The sequence below is a fragment of the Marmota flaviventris genome, chromosome 2, assembly GCF_047511675.1.
Source record: "Marmota flaviventris isolate mMarFla1 chromosome 2, mMarFla1.hap1, whole genome shotgun sequence".
In the NCBI taxonomy this organism is placed as follows: Eukaryota; Metazoa; Chordata; class Mammalia; order Rodentia; family Sciuridae; genus Marmota; species Marmota flaviventris.
This window is the reverse complement of record NC_092499.1, coordinates 197,181,619-197,208,230: the sequence shown is the minus strand read 5'-3', so window position 1 is coordinate 197,208,230 and position 26,612 is coordinate 197,181,619. Positions and strand designations below refer to the sequence as shown.

Here is a 26,612-nt window from a genome sequence, read left to right as displayed (position 1 = left end):
TTAGAGTCAGACTGATTTACATCTGGATTTTGTTGTTTTGTTTTGTTTTGTTACTATGGATTGAATCCTGGTGCCCTTAACCACTGAGCTGCAACCTCAGCTCTTTTTATTTTTTAATTTGAGACTGGCTTTCCTTAAGTTGCTGAGGCTGACCTCAAATTTGTGATCAACTCAGCCTCCTGGGGTTACAGGTGTGTGCCACCATGTCTGACTATTAACTGTGTGACTTGGGGGCAAGTAAGTTAAACCTGAGTTTCATTTTATGTTATATAAAGTGATTATGTGAAGTAAATGATGAAAAACATATTATAAAGCCTCCCTGCTTTATAATATTCTCTTATTCCCTTCCTTTGACTCCATCCTGTAGACCATTACCAGCCCAGAGTTCCTATGCTACACTTTCTTTAAAAAAAAAAACTTCAGTGGGGGACTGGGGTTGTGGCTTAGCGGTAGAGCGCTTGCCTAGCATGTGCGAGGCCCTGGGTTCAATCACCAGCACCACATTAAAATAAATAAATAAATGAATAAATAAGTGGTATTGTGTTCAACTACAACTAAAAAAATCTTAAAAAAAAAAAAAAAAAAAAACCTTCAGTGGCTTCCTGTTGTATACTGTCCTGAAACTCTTCATCCAAGTATTATTGAGAACCCTCCATGATCTGATCTTATTCTCCTTGTCCACTATTCCTCTCTTCCTGTTTCTTCCTTTACACTATTTCTTTTGTGAGATGGGTCCTCTTTCTGTTTTGCCTCTCTAAATCTGAAGATCTTCAAGATTCAGCTCAAGACTTAGATCCTGGATAGCCTCACTCCAGTGACTTTCTTCTTAACCTCCTAGTACTTGAGATGCTGTCTGTGGGATTCATTTGACACTTCAGGGGACAGATATGTCCCATAATTAATAATTTTTTTGTATGCACATAGTGTAGATTGTGTGACATCCCTAGTGGGGCTTAGGACAATACCTTGTAATCAGACACAAATAGTTGTTTTTTTATTTTTTTATTGTAATGCTGGGGGATGGAACCCAGGGCCTTGTACATGGCAGGGAAGGGGTCTACCATTGACTCACACCCCTATCCCTTGTTAGTATTTCTTTTCTTTTTTTTTTAAGAAATTTTTTAATATTTATTTTTTAGTTTTTGGCGGACACAACATCTTTGTTTGTATGTGGTGCTGAGGATCGAACCCGGGCCGCACGCATGCCAGGCGAGCGCGCTACTGCTTGAGCCACATCCCCAGCCCCAGTTGTTAGTATTTCTTTAGTAAAACAAATTTACATGATAAGTGAGATAAACAAAATGTGTAGTTTCAGGCAGTTTAGGCCAGGTTATACTGGCAAATGAGTTGCCAAATACTTGTAAAAAAGAAACAAAACCTTCCAATTTATTGATTTTTTTTTTTTTTTTTTTTTTTTGCACTTCAAGATTGCAAAAAAGGGGGGTCTGGGGTTGTGGCGCAGTGGTAGAGTGCTTGCCTAGCATATGTGAGGCACTGGGTTCAGTTCTCAGCACCACATATAAATAAAATGAAGGTCCATTGACAACTAAAAAATAATAATTAAAAAAAAAGATTGCAAAAAGGGATCATAGGCCTGTACTTGGCATTTCAGTTTGTCTTGTCTTCCCAGCTAGTATGGAGGGTAGGAATTTAAATGACTTTTGTTATAGACATTTAAAAACTAAAATAAAAATTTTAAACTTTGTGACTATAAATATATAATACATATAGGTAATTGTAGGACATTAAAGGAGAAAATATGAAGAGAATAAAAATTTCCTGTATCCATCACATACGTGTTCAAACTGTTTACATTTGAGAGTGTAGGTTTGTTTTTGTTGTTGTTGTTTTGGTACATTTTTTATATATGTAATTGGGGGGGTACCTGGGATTGAACTCAGGGGCACTCCGCCACTGAGCCACATCCCTACCCCTATTTTGTATTTTATTTAGAGACAGAGTTGCTTGGTGCCTTGCTTTTGCAGAGGCTGGCTTTGAACTTGAGATCCTCCTGTCTCGGCCTCCAGAGCCGCTGGGATTATAGGTGTGCACCATTGCAGCTGGCTGATGACATAATTTGAATGATGGCACCCTTGACTTTTTTCCATTTTACATAAATTATGTATTTTTTTTTCCTTTATCATGGAAGCCTCAGGTTGTTTTGGTACTTGGTTTCCCTGAAAAGGCTACATTTTCCCAGTTCTCTTGCCAGCTACATGTAGCTGTGAAAGCTGCCTAATGGGATTTAAACATACATTGAGTTTTCTAAATAGTTTTATTGCATTTATTTATAATTTACATTCTGTAAACTGTTTTAAGTATACCATTTAATGAGTTTAGCAAATTTTTTAGTTGTGTACTACAGACCAATTTTAGAACACTGCCTTGTCTAAAAGTCCCTAGTTTTGCACTTTAATTCTCACCAACAACTCAAAGAGCACAAAGCTCTGTTGCAAACATTTCCAAGATTTTTGGTTAGTATGTAATAATGTGCATGGTACAAATAACACTTGTAATCTGTGTGGATGGTTCTTTTCTACGTGTATTTTTCTCTTTTTAATTGACAAAATTATAGGTATTATGGTGTGTAACAGAATATTTTGAAATGTATATACATTTATAGAATGCCTCAATCAAGCTAATTAATAGATGTTACCCCACCCTTACCCCACCCCTTTCTGGTGCTGTGAATCAAACCCAAGACCTCATGTGTCCTCGGGAAACCTTTACCCAGTCCCATCTGTGGTGTGTGGTAAGAATGCTTGAAACCTACTCAGTAATTTTCCAGTATACAATGTATTACTATTAATTATAGTCTTCATGCTGTATGATCAATCTCTTGATTTATGTGGGTATTTCTATCCTATTTTATCACTTATAGTTACATAGGCCATTTAATTAGCTTAAAATTAGTAAGATTATTTGTGAAAATTTTGGTCAATCATAAGCATATTTTGTGATTTTTGTTTTAAACTTTAAGGAAAAAAACATTTTTCTAATTTTTAAAATCGTGATCACAACTTGTCATCTTCTGGGCTCTAGAATTATCTCCCTAAATGTAAATTTTTGGCATGTAGTTTGTAGTCAGTACTTGTCATTGCATATTGTACATAAAGGAATGTATTCTACCTTCTTTAATCTCAGAACTTTTTATCAGATCTTTATTCACTGCCTTTTTTGTTTGTTTAGAACCCAGGGTCTCACTAAGTTGGCCAAGGCTGGCCTTGAACCTGAGACCCTCCTGCCTCATCTTCCTGAGTAGCTGGGTTTACAACTATGCACCTGGTTTCTGCTTTAAATTTTAATTTTGCAACTGGGGATGAAGGTGTGCTTATAGCCCCAGCTATTTGGGAGGCTGAAGTAGAAGAATCACTTGAGTTCAGAAGTTTAGTACCAGCCTGGGCAACAAAGCAGAACTGTCTCAAACTAAAGAAAAATGTTAATTTCTTGCTGTGGGACTTATTAAAACCATTGCTTGAGAGTAATTTTTCACCCTTTACTGGACTTTTTAAATTGTGTTAAATAAACTTATTGGTTATGGAATGTTTATTCTCACTTATCTCAGAATTTTATCACTTTTTTTTTTTAAGAGCCCATCTTCTGAATTTTTGTCTTAGTTGAGTCAGGCTTATTTATAGCCCTTATTGAAAACAAATGCATGACTTTCAGAGAGAAAATCCATATATGAAAAGCTTCATATATGTAAATCACTGTGTCCCTAAGTAACCAATTACCCATACTTCATTTTTTTTTTTTAAGATTCTATAGCAATGGAGCTCAGTGACGCAAATCTGCAAACACTAACAGAATATTTAAAAAAGACCCTTGATCCTGATCCTGCCATCAGACGACCAGGTAAAGAGAATAAATGTTGCTTTCTGGTTGAGTAATTCCTTTTTTTTTTTAAAGTTGTTGGACCTTTATTTTTTTTTATTTCTTTGTATGTTGTGCTGAGAATCGAACCCAGTGCCTCACACTTGGCTAGGTAAATGCTCTACCACTGAGCTACAATCGCAGCCCCTGATTAATTCTTTAAAGGGAGTTGAGGGTAATCTTTATCTGATTGGTTGTAAATTCAGAAGATGAAAGTTTTGCACTTGGATGCTTTTGCTTAGTTTATAGTGTGTAGTGAGTGGCTGCTTATAACTGCTATTTCGTGGTGTTTTCATGATTTCTTTGTTTTTGAGTAAAATCGCTTTTGCTTGTCATTTTCTGGGATAAAGGTACTATCTTAGAATGCTTAGAAAAGTATTTGTTCAGAATGCTTTGTCCCTTAGCTTTCCTGAAAAGCCTTGCTTAAAACCTGCCTACCTTAGGTGGTAAAATATTTAGGCATAGATAAGAGTAATTGCTTAAAAAGTGATTAAGTGAATAGAGCCAAATAATCAGATCTTGTCTCTTTATCCTCCTGTGCATTTTGACTTAATTAGTATCTTTTCTAAGACCTAGATTTTTTTTTCCCTTCCTGAGTTTCACCAGTTTCCATTACACACTCCATATAAGCTTAGAATTTCAACCACAGATGTTCAATAGGAGTCAGGTGTGAAGATAAATGAGGGAGATCAGCCAAGTTGAGACTGGTAACATCTTATCAGTACATGCCCTGGTTAAGGGACAAATATTATTTGGAACCAGCTAAATCTGGAGATTCAAGCCAATTTTATAAGATCACATTTCCAACTTTGCTTGAAAAATAAGGATATTTATATGAAGTGTCCTCATATTTTGATAAAGGGTACTGGGGATTGAACCCAAATGTGCTTTATCGGTGAGCTACGTACATCCCCTGCCCTTTTTTCTTTTTATTTTGAGACAAGTTCTTGCTAAGTTGCTTAGGGCTCTGCTAAGTTGCTGAGGCTGGTCTTGAACTTGAAATCCTCCTGCCTCAGCCTCCCAATTCACTGGGGTTACAGGCATGCACCATCCCATCTAGCTCTCATTTAAATGATAGCAACTAACTTCAGGGGGAAAAAAAAAACAGAAACAGGCCAGAAATGGTGGTGTGCTCCCAGTGACTCAGGAGGCTGTGGCAGGAAGGTAACAAGTTCAGGGTCAACTTATAGCAACTTAGACCCTGTCAAAAATTTAAAAAGGAGGGACTGGGATTGTGGCTCAGGTAGAGTGCCCTCTAGCGCATGTGAAGCACCGGGTTCAATCCTCAGCACCACATATGAATAAATAAAATAAAGGTATTGTGTCCACCTATAACTAAAAAAATTATTTTAAAAAAACTTAGGAAGGAGTACTATGGATATAACTCGGGGGTAAAGTGCCCCTGGATGTGTGTGTGTGTGTGTGTGTGTGTGTGTGTGTGTGTATACATACATATTTTTATTTATTTTTAATTAATAATTTGAGACAGTGAAAACTAAATACACTGCTTCTGGAGAACAGATAGGTCTTATGAGCAGTCAGTTGGTGGTCCTTGATGTAAGACATTTTAACCAGAAATACTTCTAACTTGCTTATTCAGAACTTTTTTTTTTTAAAACATTTTTAATATCTTTATTTTATTTATTTTATGTGGTGCTGAGAATCAAACCCAGGGTCTCCCACGTGCTAGGCGAGCGCTCTACCGCTGAGCCACAATCCCAGCCCCAGAACTTTCTTAATGTCATGCTCATAAAGAAGACTTTGTGTCTCTCTTTTTTGAGGGGGTACTGGGGATTTAACTCAGGGGCACTCGACCACTGAGCCATATCCCCCCAGCCCTATTTTTTGTATTTTATTTAGAGATAGGGTCTTACTGAGTTGCTTAGGGTCTCAGTTGCTGAAGCTGGCTTTGAATTTGTGATCCTTCTGACAAGGCATCCCTCCACACCTGCCCTCCTACCCACAGCCACTGGGATTATAGGTGCTTACCACCACCTCTGGCATGTGGGTGATTTCTGAGAAGGCAAATTGATTTTCTTATTAGTGCTTAAAGAAGTAATGTGTCCCTTGGCTGGGGTTGTGGCCTAATGGTAGAGTGCTTGCCTAGCATGCGTGAGGCACTGGATTCAATCCTCAGCACCACATAAAAATAAAATAAATCTATTTTATTTGTCCACCTAAAACTAAAAAATAAACATTAAAAAAAAAGGAAGAAGAAATAATGTGTTTCTGAATAAAGGTAAGTTAATGACTTTAATCTTCTTAGAATTTCTCAGAAAACCTTTGACAACACTGCTTACTAAAAAATATTTTTAGGGAACTGGGGGTGTAGCTCTGTGGTAGAGCACTTGCCTAGCACATGCAAGGCTGAATAAATTTTTTTTTTTTTTTTTTTAGCAACCAGAGATGTAGTTCTGGTAGAGTGCTTACCTAGCATGCTTGAGGCCGTGGTTTCAACCCCTGGCACTATAAAAATAAAATAAATGGATGTAAATGTATGTGTGTGTATACATGTGTATATACACACATACACAGAGTTATGTATGTATATCTTTGAAAGGTTAGGGTACTACGCTTTATGAATCCAGGACAAAGTGTAGAAATAATCCCCCCCCCCCCCTTCATTTTGGTGGTGCTGAGGATCAAACCCAGGGCCTTACATATGCTAGGCAATCAATATCTTTATAGAGTGTTCTGGAAATGGAAATGTGTATGGATCCTAGTTTATAGGTACTTCAACTGAATGTGACAGTCGCGTGGATGAACTGGAAGACCTATTGAGGCTTCTTGAATATGGGGAAACATGTCAGTATTCTATAAGTTGAAGGAAATGGACACGGAAAGGAGTAGACAAACTTGTGAGAAGATTGCTTCCACAGTATTGATTGCAATTAGTAAAGAGATTTGGGCTTTTACCCAAGTCATAAATAAACTGTGTTGGCCCTATATGAAATGCTGACCCTTAAAAAGGTAGTCAGACAACCAAAACCTGTACTCATACAAAACCACAGTAATATTCCCTCCTGAAAACATTTTCAAATCGCCAATCCTCATTCTTCAAGAAGGGCATAATATACACAAATAGGGAAGGGTTTGAGGATGTTTGTTAAACTCTTGGGACTCCATCCAGAAAAAGGGAAGATGTTAAGTGGTGCTATTGAATTCTGAAAAATAAAAGAGTAAGGGTGGAGATTTTCAAAAATTATTGGAATTTGGGAATGGTTATTTCCTTATGAAACAGTAGGAAAAATTAAAACAAATACTGTCTTTCACTGAGATAAATAAATCTTGGAAATTTATCCCAGAGTGTTAAATGGTTTGAAAATATCTGGATAAAATCTTGGTGTAAGTTCATTTCTAATACTCAGGACTAAGTTTAGGGCTGATATGATAGAATTAAGATTAGACTAAAACTTTTTCAGTGAAGAAAGCTTCTTAGCTCAAACTTTCAATGGCCTTGACTGCAAAATGAGGATATCAGGGCATTGGTGGTGTACGCCTGTGATCCCAGTGACTCAGGAGGCTGAGGACTGAGGATTAAATGTCCACGGCCATCTTCAGCCACTTAGCAAGACCCTGCTTCAAAAATAAATAAATAAATAAGTAAAATGAAGATGCTACCACCTTTCTGGGTAATAGTGATAACTTAATGAAATAATGTATATGGGTAAAGCACCACACCAGAACCACGTGGCTAAAAATAAATTTTAGCATGAATTAACTCATTTGATTTTCATCCCAGTCCTATAAAAGAAATGTTAGTATTAATATTACTAATAATAATCCTTTCTAGAACAAGACAGAATATATGGCTTTCACCTTAAAGTTATTTAATCTCTTTGGGAAGCAGCTTCTTCACAAGAAGTGATCATCCCAGTGGGACATTTCATAGTTGTGTGAGAATCAGATGAATTAATGGATGATAAAGTGATTTGGAAATTGAAGCATTATATAATGCCATATAAACATTGTAGTAGATAAGAAACATGAGGCCCTATAGACCTTCAGTGGGTTCTAAGGGACAATATCCTAATATTTAAATTTTTTGATCCTTTTACTTAAAGATATACATAGTTCATACGAATATAAAGTGCAAAGATTTTGATTATTACAAGTCTTCTAACATGAAAATTCTTTTACAGCTGAGAAATTTCTTGAATCTGTAGAAGGAAATCAGAATTATCCACTGTTGCTTTTAACATTATTGGAGAAGTCCCAAGATAATGTCATCAAAGTTTGTGCTTCAGTAACATTCAAAAACTATATTAAAAGGAACTGGAGAATTGTACGTATTTTGTGTATGTGTGTTTTTAAGATTTATAAAAACCAGTGCTCTTAAGAGATTGAGACACAGATTAAAATTAAATAGGACCTGTTCCCCAAAATTTAAATTACTTCATTTGAATTTTTACTGATTCTTTCAACTCATAACAGGTTGCTGAAGGGTATGACTTGATTTAAATCTCCTTTATGATTGAAATTTAACTCTAGGTCACTTCCTATTGAAGAGATGATATGTGAGAAGAGAGTCTAAATGAATAATTGAAGTAACTGATGTTGTGGACTGGGAAAATTAAAACTGAAAAAAATCACATATTGGAATTTTAAGCTGAGTATAGTGGTATGTTCCTGTAATACCAACTATTTAGGAGACAGGCAGAAGGACAGGGTCAGCCTAAGAACACTGTGAGACCTCCATCTTTAAAAAAAAAAAAAAAAAAAAAAAAGCCCCCCCCAATGGAATGCAAAATAATTTAGATTTTTAATTTTTTGTGCCGGGGGTGGGGGCGGTGCCAGGGATTGAATTCGGAGGCACTCGACCACTGAGCCACATCCCCAGCCCTATTTTGTATTTTATTTACAGACAGGGTCTCACTGAGTTGCTTTAAGCACCTTGCCATTGCTGAGCTGTCTTTGAACTCTTTTTTTTATTATTATTTATTTATTTTTAGAGAGAGAGGGAGAATTTTAATATTTATTTTTTAGTTATTGGCGGACACAACATTTGTTTGTATGTGGTGCTGAGGATCGAATCCGGGGCCGCACGAATGCCAGGCGAGTGCGCTACCGCTTGAGCCACATCCCCAGCCCCTGGCTTTGAACTCTTGATCCTCCTGTCTCAGCTTCCTGAGCTGCTGGGATTACAGGCGTGCGCCACCATGCCCGGCTAGATTTTTAATTTTTGGTAAAAGATTTTGATTGCCCTATGTCTTGTAGGATATGGAGATATGTTCTAATTTATTACGGGGAAACTTTCTTGTGCTACAAGTTTAACAGTTTACGTGAAATTATGAATAAAGAAATAGGGAAATAATAAATTTTCCCTACCTTCACACACAACAATGATTCCCAAATGAGGGTAGTTTTGCCCACTAGGAGGCATTTGGCAATATCTGGAGATGTCATAGTTGTGGGCCATTACTAGCCTGTGGTGAGTAGAGGCCAAAGCCTACTTCTGTTCATCCTGCAGTGTACAAGGTAGCTCCTCACAATAAAGAGTTATCTGGTCCAAGATATCAGTGTGCATGGGCTCTCTCTCGTCCAGCGAGGAGGTCCATGGAACAGGGTAGAGGAGAGTGTGGCTACGGAGTCGCTATCAAGACCTCCAGAGGCCAAGCAGGAAGCAGGTCTGATTTTATTGCACAGTTACCATGTATATATACTCAGGTAGCAGCTAAGCAGGTTACAGGCAGCCACCAATAGAATTTCTGGCCAACTGTTCCTACAACGAAGAGCGGGCCATGGAGCAAGTGCAGGGAATACAACATGCAGCCTCTGGCCCAGGGCTGTGCCTGCGGGGTTAGGGGTTAGCGGTTTGTCGCTCACATGACTAGCACTGGGGAGTGGTTTGCCACTCCCTTAACGTATACCATGTGTGCAGTACTCCGTGCACTTGTCCCCACATCAATAATTCTGGATTTGAGAAACCATTAAAATTGACAAAAATTCTCAGTTCTAAAAGTCAGCTTTAAACTTGCTTAAATATTTAGGATCTTTTTTCTTGATCCTATAGAAGATTTCACAAAACAGTTATAGTCAGTCAACTATTACCATATAGGTGAAATGATTTGGTAACTCTTAAAATGTCTGCTTAAAAGTCCATTCCTCTACTCTTAGGCATGTTAGTCTCTCTGTCTTGGTTTATAAAACTAGAGAATTCTAGAACCTCTTTGTGTGATTCAGTCTAAGATGCATTTTAACTAATAAGGTGAAAGTTTACTTGAAGCTTTTAAAAATGACTATAAAGAATTTTAACCAGGGCTAGGGTTGTAGCTCAGTGGTAGAGCGCTTGCCTGGTACATGGGAGGCACTGGGTTCAATCCTCAGCACCACATAAAAACAAATAAAATAAAGGTATTGTGTCCATCTACAACTAAAAAAATATTAAAAAAGAATCTTAACCATGTGTTTTGCTGATTAGTTTATATATAGAACTGAATTGTTTTTGTCTTGGTAGTGCTGGGGCTTGAATCCAGGGCCCCTTTCATTCCTGCCACTGAGCTACCCTCCTTCCCAGAACTGAAATTCTTAACTGGCATTAGGCAGTCAGAGAACCTCATTATTTATATTTGAAATATTTAAATTTGGGAAGGAGTGTACATTTTAGGGAGGAGAAGGTTCATGCTTTCATCAGATTATCAAAGGAATTTGTGACCCATTTATGTAGAGGGAAACTAAGGAAAACAGCCTACCTTTTTTTTTCCCCCCCCTGGAAAACTGGGAAATTAAAAGTATTCTGTTTTTTACCTACAGACTTATATATATGAATGTGGATTTCATGGTACTCATTGATGTTTTCTTTTAGGTTGAAGATGAGCTGAACAAAATTTGTGAAGCTGATCGAGTAGCCATTAAAGCCAACATCGTGCACCTGATGCTGAGCAGCCCAGAGCAAATTCAGAAGCAGGTAATGTATCTCTGCTTTTTAGGTAGGCTCCTGGGTACGACAGTCATCTGATTCATCTGTTCCTTCCCCAGTTGAGTGATGCTATTAGTATTATTGGCAGAGAAGATTTCCCTCAGAAATGGCCCGACTTGTTGACAGAAATGGTGAATCGCTTTCAGAGTGGAGATTTCCATGTTATTAATGGAGTCCTTCGTACTGCACATTCATTATTTAAAAGGTATTAATGTAGAAATTCATTTTCTTTATATGCTTTTTCTATGATATTTGCTATATAGTTATATTTTTGTGACTGTTCTTACTCCTTTGAGTAATACCATTCTAAATTAAGAGCATAAATCTTTTGGTTCATTATTATGTTGGTTTCTTCTCAAGTAACATGTTTATTTTATATTAGGCTATTGCCTGTGAAATAATTAGTTTTGATTCCTTTAAAAAGAAAACCAAGAATTCCCTTTGAATTTCAGGAAACCATCTAGTCATAGATGTCTGTCTACTCAAATGTTTAATGAACATCCGTCTTTGAAGACCTAAAGTGAGTAAACAAAATTTGTAAATTTATCTACTTTACCTTAATTTTCTAGATATCGTCATGAATTTAAGTCAAATGAGTTATGGACTGAAATTAAGCTTGTTCTGGATGCCTTTGCCTTGCCTTTGACTAATCTCTTTAAGGTATGGAATAATAAGAGATATTTTTAAATAACTTAGTATTTTAAAATTGCTTAAATTTTTGTGTAAATTTTGAAATGCTTGAAGGGTTATTTAGTAGAGTGGTTTTTCTTATGGAGGCAGCATTTATTTTGAAAACTTTCAAACCATTCAGAAGTAGAGAAGATGATGTAATGAACTCCCATTATGTAAGTATAACAATTACCCAATATTTTGGGTTTTTTACCTATTCCCCTACTTTTGTAGGAATATTTAAAAGCAGATCCTAGGCATCATATTATTTCACCCAAGTAATTATGTATCTCTAAAGAAAGAGATCCACATTTTGATTTGAATAGGTATTAAATTAATTATTTCATTTTTCAGTGCATAAGCTACTTTCCTAAACATGTTCTTGGTTTTTGTATAAGATTTGAAAAAGATGTTAATTCCTTTTTTACAGGAAAGAGGGTTTACACAGCTAATAGGGGCTGATCTTAAACCTAGTTGTTAGGGTTTTTTTATTTTGTTATGTTTATGTGGTACTAGTCATTTAACCCAGGAGTGCTCTACCACTGAGCAATTATCCCGTAGCATTTTATATTTTCTATTTTCAGACAAGGTCTTGCTAGGTTTCCCAGGCTGGCCTCTTACTTGCAGTCTCCTGCTGTCGACTCCCAAGTCAGGGAGTTATAGGTGTGCACCACTGCACCTGGCTCAACCCTAGCTTTGTTTGTTTATTTGTACCAAGGACTGAACCCACAGGTGTTTTACCAGAAGTTATATCCCCCTGCCTTTTAAATTTCTTTATTGATTTTTATTTTTTAAATGTCTTTATTTTATTTGTTTATTTTTATGTGGCGCTGAGGATTCAACCCAGTGTCTCATGTGTGCTCTACCACTGAGCTGCAGCCCCAGCCCTATTTTTTTTATTTTGAGACAGGGTCTCACTAAGTTGCTTAGGGTCTTGCTAAATTACTGAGGCTGGCCTCTTAATTTTGATCCTCCTGCCTCAGCCTCCTGAACTACTGGGATTACAGGCATACACCACCATGCCTGACTCATACCAAGTCTTGCGCTAACTCCAGAAAAGCTGTTCATTTCTTATTTTCAAAGGAAAGGTTAGCTGGATGTTTGGCACTTCCCTGTAATCCCAGTGACTTGGGAGACTAAGGCAGAAGTATAGCAAATTCAAGGCCAGCTTTAGCAACTTTACAAGACCCCATCTCAAAATATTAAAAGGACTAGTGATTTCTTTGTGGGGGTGACTCAGGGGCACTCAACCTCTGAGCCACACCCCCAGTCTTATTTTGTATTTTATTTAGAGACAGGATCTCACTGAGCTGCTTAGGGCCTTGCTAATTTGCTGAAGCTGGCTTTGAACTTGCAGTCCTCCTATCTCAGCCTTTTGAGCCACTGGGATTATAGGTGTGCACCACCACACCTGGCATTTAAAAGGACTAGTGATGTAGCTCAGTGGTAAAGCAGCCTTGGTGCCATCCTCAGTAAAGCAAAAGAGGAAAAAAAAAAAAAAACATATATAAGAAGGTTATGTAATATTCAGTAATGTAGAGTATACACAGGGTTTCATAGTACATTTTTAATTACTATAATAAAATTAAGTCAAGTGGGATAATTGATTCCCCCCTATTGGATTGGTGAAGATGTTTATTTCTTTTTCATGATGTCAAAAATCTTAGCCAGCTGGGCTTACTGGTCTGTGATCCCTGCAACTTGGGAGGCTGAGACAGGAGGACTGCCAGTCTGCAATTTAGTGAGGCCCTAAGCCACTTAGCAAGCTCTGTCTTGAAATAAGAAAAAAAAAAAAAGAGCTGGGGACATAGTAGCCAAGGAATAAAGTAACCTTGGGTTCAATCCCCAGTACCCTACACATACACACACCCCACCCCCTGCAAAAAAAAAAAAAAGTCTTAACCATATTACAGTGAAATATTCTGTGCCAAGTTCATTTGGTATAGAAATTGTACTACTTTTCCAGAGTGGGATATTTTGTTGAGAAAAGCTGTGTTTGTTTTATTTTTATTTATTTATTTTTTCTTCTTCCTTTTTTTGGTTAATTTTGCTTGGGATTTTATCAATTCTGTAGATCAATTTGGGAAAGAAATTAGATCTGTAGAGTATTTAATTTTTAATGACTGGGTACACCTGTTTATTTAGTTCTTAATTTTTCTCAACATTGGGTTATAGTTTTCTTAGTAGAGGATACGTATGTCTTTTGTTGGATTTATTTTGGAGCATTTTATTTTATTTTTTTTCCAGATAGTGTTTAAATGGTGTTTTAAATTTTACTCTTGTGATACATAGGGTATATACATAATTTTTATCATTTTGTAGAAGAATGTGGGTTTTTTGATTAAGTTTTGCATATTGACTTTATGTTTAGTTACCTTTCTAGGTTAACTCATTGGGTATAACTGTTTAGCTGAAGATTCTTGTGGATTTTTTTGTGAACACACTTGCATTATCTGCAAATAATGATGGTTTTATTTTTTCTTTTCCAATGCTTGCATACTTCTTTTACTTTGTTTTAGTACATTGTCTATGACCTTCAGCACAATGCTTTTTGAATTAAAGTGGTAATAGAAGGCATCTTTGTATTAGTCCTGATCTCAAGAGAAGGCTTCAATATTTCACCATTAAGAATGATATATGCTGTAGTTTCATTGAGAAACTCTTAGTGTTACATCCCCTAACTCAAGGATATAGGAAGTGATATTTGCTGAGTGTCTTTTACATAGTAGGTGTACACAGAGTAGGACTTCTTATGTATATTTTCTCATTTGATTCTCATACTCTAAGATAGGCATTATTCACATGTAATGGTAAGGATATTAGGGCTCATAGTAAAATAACCTAGTTTCTTCAAATAACACTCCTTATGAGTAATAGAATCTGGGTTGTATGCAGATCTATCTTTCAAAACCTGTGCTTTTATATAGTGCTGTCTTGGTGTTAACTTTTATTAGAGTCTTGCACTGTGTAAGTTAGAGGTATGCCCCAAAATTTTGTAGATAAGCCTATTATAGTTAGAATAAAGAGCAAAATTAGAAACAACATGTCAGGTGGCAGAGAAATTATTTAATGAGCATAAAAATAATTTTGTGTAATATATTTATATATATGTACATAGGTGATTGGACTGGTATAATTCATAATATTAGCATTAGATTTTTCCGAATGATGTTATGGATAAGTTAAAAATGTATGCTTGTTTTTCAGTTACTTAACCATAAACTATGATTTAAAGCTACATTTTAGAGAAGAAATAGGAGTAGTGTCAGCAGAAAGCAAGGGTATTTCACTAAGATGAGTGTGTGGGGTTTAACACTAAAACCATGTTCCTAAATTCCTTTCCAAGGCCACCATTGAACTGTGTAGTACCCATGCAAATGATGCCTCTGCCTTGAGGATTCTTTTTTCTTCCTTGATTCTAATCTCAAAATTGTTCTACAGTTTAAACTTTCAGGTAAGTTTTCATTTAATTTCTTTCTTTTTTTTTTTTTGTGATGCTGGTGATTGAACCCAGGGCCTTGTGCATGTGAGGCAAGCACTCTACCAACTGAGCTATGTCCCCAGCCCTCATTTAATTTCTTGTTTTTTATTTTCTCTTTCTTTCTTTTTTAATATTTATTTTTTAGTTGTAGTTGGACGCAATACCTTTATTTTTATTTATTTATTTATAAATGTTTTATTAGTTATTGATGGACCTTTATTTATTTGTTTGTTTGTATGTAGTGCTGAGAATCGAACTCAGTGCCTCACACATGCGAGGCAAGTGCTGTACCACTGAGCCACAACCCCAGCCCCGTTCTTTCTGTTTTTGATGTCAAACATAATCCAGTGGATAAAGACTTCTGTGCCAGTATTAATTTTTCTGAAGGAAAACTTTTTCTGGCTCTCCTTTTTCTCTCTCCTTCCTTCTTTCCTTTCTTCTTCCTTCCCTCCCTCTTTTCCTTCCTTCCTGCCTTCTTTCTTTATTTCATGAGATTATGTCTTGCTGTGTTGTCCAGGCTGGCCCCAAACTCCTGGACTCAAGAAATCTTCCTGCCTCAGCCACCCAAGTAGCAGGAAGTAAAAGTATGCACCACCATGCCATGCTCTTCCTATTCGTCATGAACTTTATCCAGTTTTGTTTGGTTCAATACTGGGAATTGAATCCATGCCTTTCACAAGCTAAGCAAGCACTCAACTAATGAGCTCTTTTTATTTTGAAAGAGATCTCACCAAGTTGCCCAGGCTGGACTTGAAATTGTGATCCTTCTACCTCAACCTCCTTAGTAGTTGAGATTACAGGTGTGCACCACTGTGCCTGATTCAGTCTAATGGATGTTTCATGGGAGAAAATAACTTTCTTTTGGATCCAGTAAGTTAAGGGAGCCTCACATCCCATGTCACCCTTTTAGAGTATACTATTTGATTGAAGGCACTGAGAAATTAGAACTAAGGTTTCCTCTTTTGTTCATTTGCATGGATATTAACATTAGAGCAACAATATTTTGGCTAGGGGTCCCTGGCTAGCTTGTACAAAAGGGCTTTTATTGGAAGATATGGGGAAGATAGAAGACTGAAGTACCAGGCTTCAAAGAGGAAAAGAACTTTTGTTAATAGCAAGAAAGGCCTGGAGTTTTTCTGTGCTGAAGCGCTTGCCTTGCAAGTTTGAGGCACTGGGTTCGATCCTCAGCACCACATACATATAAATAGATAAAGGTATTGTATCCATATACAACTCAAAAAAAAAAGAGGCCTGGTTACTGTGTTGTTATTGAGATTGTAGCCTCCAATCATTTTTTTCTGTTTGAGATTCATTAATTTTAAGATTCAGAGCTCCAGGACCAAGCTAAGTGTGCTAACTGACACAGGGTGCTGTATATTAAGAAAAAGAAGGATTTCGTCTTTTTTTTCTTTTTTGACTATCGTGATTGAGCCAAGAGGTGCTTTACCACTGAGCTACATCCCCAGGTTCTTGATAAATTGCCTAGGATGGCCTGAGGCTTGAGGTTCTCCTGCCTCAGCCACTATGCACAGCTAGGATTTGGCCTTTTTATTATTCATAGGCAGTAATGAACTTATCCTTACATCATGACTACACTCATAGTGGTAATGCATTACCCAGAAGAAAATTGTATTCTCTTGGGTACAATAGAAGAAAACAGCCCAAGTGATATGCCCCACATACGTGTTTAACTACATGGCAGTTTGAGAAATTTTTACTTAAATTAATACTGTTTTATATTATACCTTCTTTTGAGTTCTGTTTCTTTTTTAATAGAATTGGATCTTTATTTGTTTACATGTGATACTGAGAATTTAACCCAGTGCCTCACACATGCTAGGCAAGTGCTCTGCCACTGAGCCACAATCTCAGCCCCTGAGTTCTGTTTCTTAAAAGGAGAAATGAAGCTTGGGAAACACAAGGAACCCAAAGGAGGCGTCATCTCTCTTAGGGGGTTGTTCCTAAGAAGGGAGTATTGTACTGTGCCCCAGGAAATCAGCAACTATATCAGATAGTGTGTTTGAGTCTGAATTGCTCATCATCTTACAGTAAGTGCAGTAGTTCAGAAAGAAAAGGGGCATATTGGTAAGCACTGGGCTTTTTTTTGTACTGGAGATTGAACTCAGGGGTGCTTAACCACTGAACTGCATTACCATTCCATTTTATATTTTATTTAGAGGCAGGGTCTCACTGAGTTGCTTAGTGCCTCACTTTTGCTGAGGCTGGCTTTCAATTCTCCTGCCAAAGCATCCTGAGCTGCTGGGATTATAGGCATGCACCACTGCCCCCAGCAAAAACTGTCATTTAAGGAAAGGCACTGTGTAATGTGGCTGGACCTTGAGGAAGTAAATAGATTGGGATTGGGTAGAGGGTATCACCATTTGTGATGAAAATACACAAAAAGAGGAAAAGAGTGGTTTATTCAGCTGCCACAGACCTAGCTGGAGCAGAGAATTCTTGTCATAATAAATAACGTTTTTCAACAGCAGTTTGGACTTAAGCCCATAGGCATGCATAAAATGTTTGTTGTGATAGAGAAATTTATTGAATAATATACTTATTATTTTTTTAATTGAAAGTTTCAAGTCAATATAATTATTTTTAGGATCTTCCTGAATTTTTTGAAGATAATATGGAAACTTGGATGAACCATTTTCATACCCTGTTGACACTGGATAATAAGCTTCTACAAACTGATGTAAGTATTTAAATTGTTGCATAAATAGCATTTTTCTTTCATTAAGAGTTGTTTGGGTACCCTCTGAAAACCTGTTTGTTCCAGAATGTTAATAGATAGAATTCTACAAGTGCAAGTAATTTCTTCTGTTTGATAGTCCATATTTGGTTATGTATAATATGTTAAAAAAAAAAAAAAGTCATATTTTGGACCTGGCTTAAGTTGCAGTGTACAGATAAGGCTATTTTATTACATTATTGAAAGTAAAGCTTTAAAGTAGTCACAAATATTCTATGAAATAAGTTACTTGTCTTTGAATATTCTTACAGAAATTTAGACCTATAATGTTAGCCTCTTTTTAAAAAAATCATTCATAGGTTGGGCAACAGGGAAAATTGCAAACGTTCATAATATGTAAAGTTTTCTGATCTGGGTTTTGTAGTATGTACTTTTCAACATATAGTGCTTATTTTGTGCTGCCCATTTGCTCATGTATTAATATATTCCAGATCTACTTCTGCTGGGCCTGGTGGTGCATGCATGTAATTCCACCTACTTGGGAGGGGAAGGCAAGAAGATTGCAAGTCAGAGTCCAGCCTGGGCAATTTAGTGAGACCTTATCTAAAAAAATGAAAAGGGTTTGGTGGTAGTGCACCCCTGTGTTCATCTCTAATACCTTTAAAGCAAACAAACAAACTTTTAGGGGCTGGATTGTGGCTCAGCGGTGGAGCACTTGCCTACCACGTGTGAGGCATGGTTTCCATGCTCAGCACCACATAAAAATAAATAAAATAAATAAAGATACTGTGTCCATTTTAAAAAATAAAATATTTAGAATGTATAGCAAACCAGATAAAACAAATGAGAATTAGCAGTTCAGATTTTGAAGGTGGGATACACAAAGGAAAACAGACCATTGCTGTATTTAAAAAAAAGTCTGCATTTGAGTAAGTTAAAAGAAACAAAAAAGATGTGCTCCTGTAAAATAATTATGTTAGTCCACTAAGAACATTGTTGAAAAAAAAACCAAAAAATTCCACTCCTTCAAAAAACAAAGATTTTCTTCACACTTGCATCTGCAATAAATTTAGGTTTTAAGGAACAAACTGTGATGTCTGGCCCAAATCACTGTCACAGTTAGGTTAGGGTGAAGACATTTTCCATAACTGGCCAGCTAGTAAACATTTTCTGCTTGGTGCAGCCAGATGGTTTGTGTTGCTGTGATGCTGCAGTTGTGTGAAAGCAGCCAGAAACAGTGCTATAAGGTATTTGAATGAGCATGGCTGTTTTTTAATGGTAGTTCTCTATTTTATAACCAAACACTGTATGTGAGAATCCTGTAGCATTAGCTTTTTTGTGGGTAGGGACAAAAGATGTGCAAATGCACATCTTAATATATTTGAAATGATAAACCTTTTGGGAGAAGGCAACAAGGATGTATCTTAACTATTACAGAGAGTGTGATGTGCTCTTTATCATTCAGGTTTCTATAATAGGCATTTTTTTTCAGTGTGATATGGAAATATTTTGTAATTCTGCAATCAGAAAAAAAGGATTTTTTTTAATTTGAAAACTTTGAGGCTACTTGTAGTGATTAATAAGAAATATTTCACTGTTTTTTTGTTTTTGTTTTTTTTGATACTAGGAATTGAATTTAGGGACATTCTCCCACTGAGATATATCCCTACCCTCTCCAGTCCTGGGTTTTTGTTTTGTTTTGTTTTTATTTATTTTATTTATTTTTTAATATTTATTTTTTAGTTCTTGGCGGACACAACATCTTTGTATGTGGTGCTGAGGATCGAACCTGGGCCGCACGCATGCCAGGCGAGCGCGCTACCGCTTGAGCCACATCCCCAGCCCCTTAATATTTATATTTTAGTTTGACACAGTATCTTTATTTTATTTTTTTATATGGTGCTGAGAATCGAATCCGGTGTCTCACGCTTGCTAGGCGAGCGCACTACCACTTGAGCCACATCCCCAGCCCTTTTTTTTTTTTTTTTTTTTAAATTTTGAGACAGAGTCTTACCAAGTTTTCCTGAGGCAGGGCTCGAACTTGTGATCCTCCTGCCTTACCCTCTCCCGGGTTGCTGGGATTACAGGTGTGAGCCAATGTACCCATCAGATTGTTGGCATAGATGTAGTTTACTATAATTGATTTAAATTTAAATTTTAAAAGTCTCATTCAGGGCAGGGGTTTGGCTCAATGGTAGAGTGCTCGTCTAGCATGTGCGAGACACTGGGTTCGATCCTCAGCACCACATAAAAATAAATAGGAGTCTCACTCAGAAATTACTCCCCTTATTTATGGTAGAGAATATGGAAACTTGGATAAACAATTTGTAAACCATTAAAGTCACATGTTTTGAGTTTTATTTCTTCTTTTATGTAAGGATGAAGAGGAAGCAGGCTTATTGGAGCTTTTAAAATCACAGATCTGTGATAATGCTGCTCTCTATGCACAAAAGTATGATGAAGAATTTCAGCGGTACCTGCCTCGTTTTGTCACAGCCATCTGGAATTTACTAGTTACAACAGGTCAAGAGGTTAAATATGATTTGGTAAGATGGTGGTGGAGAGAAATGAAAGATATTTCCTTTCCCCCCGACCCTTCCTCAAAAATGAACTGTTTGGTTTTGTTTTTAAAATATTCTTATTTTTTTGCTTTGTTTCAGTTGGTGAGTAATGCAATTCAATTTCTGGCTTCAGTTTGTGAAAGACCTCATTATAAGAATCTGTTTGAGGACCAGAACACACTGACAAGTATCTGTGAAAAGGTTATTGTGCCTAACATGGAATTTAGAGGTAATTAAAGTGTGTTAGCATAAACTTCAAAAGTCTTCGCTTCATTTTTTTGAAACATTCAATATAATTGATTACAAGATGATATAGTCAAATAAAACTCCTTGCAGGTTATTTATTGCCTATTTTCTAAACCAAGGCAGAAAATGGGGCATCTGTGACATAAGTCTTGCTGTAATGGGCTTGCTGTACCTGTAAGGTTTGTTTTGTTTTGTTTTTTTTCATAAAAATATTGATTAAGTCTTTGAATATCTTACACAGAAGAAATATAGGTTCTCAATTTATGGAAAAGATTCGGTTTTGTTGATTTAGTGCTTCACCAAGGCAATACCTGTTTTTCAAACAGTGGAAATGTGATTTAACTAATTATATACAGATCAAAACCCACTTAGTTTGTGTTTAAAGTTAAATAGTTCTAAGAGCCTCTATTTGTATGTATGCCTCTTCTCATAGTTGTAAAGAAAAGTAGTGAAGATGGAAGGGATTAGGTTTTATATTACAGTAAGTGATTGCTTGTCAATCTGGAACAAAATGGTAAATTAAAGACAGTAGGTGTGAGGTTTTATTTCCTTCTGTGTTTTCTTAAAACTACATTTAAAGGACAGATCTTTATTCTGATATTGTCTGCTATTCTGCTACTTGTTTAAATGACTTATCAAAAAATGGTGAGTATGGTTATTTTTGTTTTTGTTTGTTTGTTTTAATGTCCTTATGTGGAACAATATAAAGTCAGCATTCCTGGATTGATCTCCAACACCCACTTTTGAAAGTTCTTTTTTTTTTTTTTTTTTCCTCCTCCTTTTTAGTTTTTAGTTGTGGGTGGGCACAATATCTTTATTTTATTTTTACGTGGTGCTGAGGATCGAACCCAGTGCCTCACGCGTGCTAGGCAAGCGTGTACCACTGAGCCACAACCCAGCCCCCCACTTTTGAAAGTTATTAGTGACAGTCAATTCCAGGGACACTCAGTGTCTCAAAGCTGTGGAGATTACCTAATACTAGTTTTTCATTGTGATGGTTTCTACTCAAGGTGATGATGTAAAGAGTATTTGAAGAAGTCATTAGATAGGAAAGTGTGCTTCGCTGTATCTTCTGGAAATGATTGTAAATTTCAACTTTCTTGGTAGCTGCTGATGAAGAAGCATTTGAAGATAATTCTGAAGAGTATATAAGAAGAGATTTGGAAGGCTCTGGTGTGTATTTTTTTTTTTTTTTCACTATAAATCTTTTAGGACCACTTTTAAGTCTATTTTCCATGGGGAGGAGTAGGAGCTAGGATAAGGATTTGTACTAACAACGGTATTCCTCCTTTAACTTGAACAGCTTTAAAAAACAGCACTTACATGCCCTGCCCAAAAGTATCAAATTGAATCATTTGCCCTATTTTATATTCTAGGTAATGTTTATGATAATTCTATGAACTCCTTGGTTTTATTCTCATTTTGTGTTTCTTATGGAGGGAGACAATATTCTTTTTATGATTTGCATTGTTGACAGTTATTGGGTGGCAATTTCTTTTTTATATAAGCTGGATCACTTGTTTGCTGGTGCTTTCTTTCTCCCAAGATATATTTCCTTTTGACTTTGTAGATATTGATACTAGACGAAGGGCTGCATGTGATCTGGTGCGAGGATTATGCAAGTTTTTTGAGGGACCTGTGACAGGAATCTTCTCTGGTTATGTTAATTCCATGCTCCAGGAATATGCAAAAAATCCATCTGTCAATTGGAAGCACAAAGATGCTGCCATTTACCTGGTGACATCTTTGGCATCAAAAGCCCAAACACAGAAGGTAAATCTTTTCAGTGTAGTTTTCTTTCTGTAACAGAGGTCAGTAACCACAGAATTAAAAAAGGAATAATCTCTCTCTCATAATACAATTTGTTTCACAAGATAACCTATTGGTTCTGATAAAAAATACCAGAGAAAGATAGCTTTCTCTTGATGTATTAAGCACTTAAGTTTCTTTGTTTGTTTGTTTTTTTAACATTTATTCTATTTATTTATTTATTTTTATGTGGTGCTGAGGATCGAACCCAGTGCCTCACATGTGCAAGGCAAGCGATCTACCTTTGAGCCATAACCTCAGCCCCAAGCACTTAAGTTTCTTTACAGATGCCACATTTGTTATTATTATGTTTATACACTGACACTCACTGTATAAACATGATTAACTTGAACTTAGCTATTCAGTTTAGACAAGTTTCTTTGTTGTCTGTTAAGATAATCTTGTTTTATATATAAACTGTATTTTGAAATGTTCATCTGCGTTTTTATTGTGCTTTTCTAATATTGATTAAATATCTGCTTTGGTTATATATGCAGGCATTTAGTGTTATTTTACCCTGTTACAAATTTCCTTTTCAGCATGGAATTACTCAAGCTAATGAACTAGTAAACCTGACTGAGTTCTTTGTGAATCATATCCTCCCTGATTTAAAATCAGCTAATGGTGAGTTTTGTGGAATGTTTTCTTTCTTACAACTTGTACTATACCTGAAATTTTTATTTGTATCAGTATACTATGAAGTTATGACATAATAAGAACTCTTTGTGTTACCATGATACTCAAAAAAAAAATTTAGATTTTTTTTTTTGTTGTTGTTGTTGTTGTTGTAGATGGACATGATACCTTTATTAATTTATTTTTATGTGGTGCTGAAGATCAGACCCAGGGCTTCACATATGTGAGGCAGGTGCTCTACCACTGAGCCACAACCCCAGCCCTGAAATTGACTTTTTAATACTTTTTAATGTGTGTAGTACTCAGTATTAAACCTAGGACTTAGTGCTTACTAGGGAAACCTCTACCTCTGAGCTATATCACCAGCCCTTTTTAAAAAAAAAATAAATAAATAAATTTAAATTTACATTTCTTGCTAAGTTATCCAAGCTGACCTTAAATTTGTAATCTTTTGTTTTGGGTGGGACTACAGATATACACCACCTTGCCTGGCTCTGAAATTAACGTTTTCTTCTTCTCTTCCCCACCCCCTTTTTTTGTACCAGAGATTGAATCCAGAGTCACTTAACAACTGAGCCATGTCCCTGGGCCTTTTTTTCTTTTCTTTTTCTTTTTTTTTTCTTCTTTCTTTAGAGAAACAGGGTCTCACTGCTGAATTGCTTGGGGCCTTGCTAAGTTGCTGAGGCTGGCTTTGAACTCAAGATTCTCCTGCCTTAGCTTCCTGAGCTGCTAGGATTTTAGATGTGCCCGGCTTAAAATGAACTTTGTTTATTTTTATTTTTTTATTTTTTAGTTGTTGATAGACCTTTATTTTATTCATTTATTTATATGCGGTGCTGAGAATCAAACCCAGTGCCTCACGTGTGCAAGGCAAGCACTCTACCACTAAGTTACAACTTCAGGCCCTTGAAATTAACTTTTTTTTTTTTAAATGAGTTGAAGATGAACACACAGTATCTTTTCACACAGGATCGAATCTACTGCCTAACACATTCGAGGCAAGCACTTTACCACTGAGCTATAGCCCCAGCCCTTGAAATGAACTTTTGATAGAGAGTATGTTGTTTATTTGGAAGGAAGATAGGGCTAAGTGGACTGAATCTTAATTTGTTATCATGTATCAACAGGAATTATTCTGTGGTTTCCTTTTCCTTACCATTTGAAAAATGAACTCTTTCTAGGCGCGGTGGCACACACATGTAATCTAAGTGGCTCAGGAGGCTGAGGCAGGAGGATCCTGAGTTCAAAGCCCGTCTCTGCAACGGCGAGGCTCTAAGCAACTCAGTAAGACCCTGTCTCTAAATAAAATACAAAATAGGACTGGGGATGTGGCTCAGTGATCGAGTGCCCCCAAGTTCAATCCCTGGTACCAAAAAAAGAAAGAATTCTTAAAACTTGAAGTACAATTTCAAAGTGCTTGTAACTGATAAATAAAAACATATATATATATATATATATATATATATATATATATATATTATAATATATATTATTATTATTAATACCTTTATTTTATTTGTTTGTTTTTATGTGGTTCCCAGGATTGACCCAGTGCCTCACGCATGCTGGGCAAGCGCTCTACCATTGAGCCACAACCCCGGCCCAAAACAGATAAATTAACAACAGTTTTCCTATTTTTATGAGTGTGTATTATTCTAGATTAAGACAATCCCCCCTTTTAAAATACTTTTTTAGTTGTAGTTGGACACAATACCTTTATTTCATTAATTTATTTTTATGTGATACTGAGGATCAAGCCCAGAGCCTCACATGAGCTAGGCAAGTACTCTACCACTGAGCCACAACCCCAGCACCACACTCCTTTTTATTCCCCCAATACTGGAGATTTACACTGAGATATATTTCCAGCCCTTTTTATTTTTTTATTTTTAAACAGGGTCTCACTAAGTTGTAGGGCTGGTCTCGAACTTATTATCCTCTTGCTTCAGCCTCCTGCGTCCCCAGGGGATCATAGGCATGCACCACTGTGCCTGGCAAAATAATTCCTTTTTCAAAAAAAAATTTTTGGAAAATTTACATTTACCTAGATGTAGACAGGGTATTATAATGAGCTTCTGTGTGATCATCATCCCTCTTTAATAACTGGGAAGTGTTTTATCCCTTTCATTGATTTATTTTCCCACCACTAGAGTAATTTAAAGCAAATCTCAGAAAGAATGATCTTGATTCAGTATAGCTGGTATTCTGGGAATGTATTTGCACATGGCCCAAATCACTTTTTTTTTTTTTTAAGTTGTTGATGGACCTTTATTTTTTAAAAAAAATTTATTTATATGCAGTGCTGAGAATTGATCTCAGTGCCTCAGTTGTGCTAGACAAGCACTCTACCACTGAGCTGTACCACCATTCATTTTAGTGATTGTACAAGTAATATGTGTTCATCTGTTTAGAAGCTTAAAGGCAAGGGGAAGATAAAATTCTTTATAATCCTGCCTGAATTAGTGGCTACATAGTAGGTCATGATATAATTAAGTATACTTTAATTACTTGACATTTTAGTTATTTTTTAAAACTCATTGTTGTAACTCATTTGGAGAGTAACTATCCTTATCACTTACGTAACTTTAACTTATTTTTTTTTAATAGTGAATGAATTTCCTGTTCTTAAAGCTGATGGTATCAAATACATTATGATTTTTAGGAATCAAGTAAGTGCCTTTTTATTTGTTATGCCACTTAGGAGTTTTATCACAAATACCAGCTTCTCTTATCTGTGCCATCATATTTGATATCTACACCTAACCAATCCAACCTTAACTCTTTAATAACTTAGGATTTCAGATGATGCTTAATTTTCCTTTGGCATCTTGCCTTTTTATAATGGCTTCGTTAAAAATTGGAATACAAACAGTGTTCCCACTTTACTTATGATTATGTCTCAAATCTCTTAATTTAAAAGAGATCCTTTCCCCTCCCCCTTGTATGCCTGTTACTTGTCAGTCATTCATCTGGAAAGTCTCCTGCACTCTGCTGATGACTGATTGCACCCCAGTGGTACTCTAGCTTGTTCCTCTGTTTCCCAGCATGCTTATGTATTGGTAGAGTTGGAGATTTGAATTGGGAGGAATATGAATGTATTGTAAGTACCCTTTGATTTCATGAGGACATATACAGTGACTTATGTTTACTTTTAGAGTGATTGGTGGATTCAGGTGAAGAACTTTCCATTACCAGTTTTTAATTTCATTTTAAAAATCAAGGTATACTTTGTATAATATGAAATTCACTATCTTAACATTTATGTACTTCAGTGGTATATTCATTATGTTGTACAACCACCACCTCTATGTTGTAGTGGATGTTAATTACCAGTTCGAACAGGAAACACAGGATAAATTTTTACCTGCCTCCTCCCTCCCCCATTAGTTTTCGTAGTAATGAGCTGGTGCCTTAGCAACCCCAAAAGATGACAGGTGATGGTTTTAAGGGTATTGCAGTTGTCCATCTTTGGGCCTCTTCACATAGGTTTCTGTGACTTGTCCTCAACCCAGGAGCTTTTAGTAGCCTCCATTCTTTTGTATATAACAAGATATTCCAGGCTCTTGTACATTTCCTGGCCAGACCTAAATTAGCTTGGGGCAGGGGTGTGTAATGGTCAAAGATATCTGTGAAAATTTCATTAGTAGTCAGAAAAATAAATGTGTACTTTTAATTCATTTATATTTTGTCTTTTTTTAAAAGGGGGGAGTTTTATTTAGAGAT

The 26,612-nt window shown here is 36.3% G+C and overlaps 1 protein-coding gene across 2 annotated transcripts in view; it reads left to right on the top strand.

Annotated features, from left to right (window-relative positions):
* Cse1l (chromosome segregation 1 like) overlaps window positions 1-26,612 on the top strand; it is a 43,758-nt gene that overhangs the window by 7,154 nt on the left and 9,992 nt on the right. The window contains exons 2-14 of one of the 2 annotated variants that reach the window (XM_027946423.3): window positions 3,760-3,855; window positions 8,016-8,158; window positions 10,679-10,780; window positions 10,852-10,997; window positions 11,362-11,452; window positions 14,808-14,915; window positions 17,548-17,640; window positions 20,016-20,183; window positions 20,298-20,427; window positions 21,552-21,617; window positions 22,015-22,217; window positions 22,793-22,877; window positions 25,497-25,558. In XM_027946423.3, the coding sequence (XP_027802224.2) occupies window positions 3,771-3,855; window positions 8,016-8,158; window positions 10,679-10,780; window positions 10,852-10,997; window positions 11,362-11,452; window positions 14,808-14,915; window positions 17,548-17,640; window positions 20,016-20,183; window positions 20,298-20,427; window positions 21,552-21,617; window positions 22,015-22,217; window positions 22,793-22,877; window positions 25,497-25,558 (1,482 nt within the window). In that variant the 5' untranslated portion in view covers window positions 3,760-3,770. The remainder of the gene's footprint in view (window positions 1-3,759; window positions 3,856-8,015; window positions 8,159-10,678; window positions 10,781-10,851; window positions 10,998-11,361; window positions 11,453-14,807; window positions 14,916-17,547; window positions 17,641-20,015; window positions 20,184-20,297; window positions 20,428-21,551; window positions 21,618-22,014; window positions 22,218-22,792; window positions 22,878-25,496; window positions 25,559-26,612) is intronic. The other variant, XM_071609005.1, reaches the window with a different exon arrangement.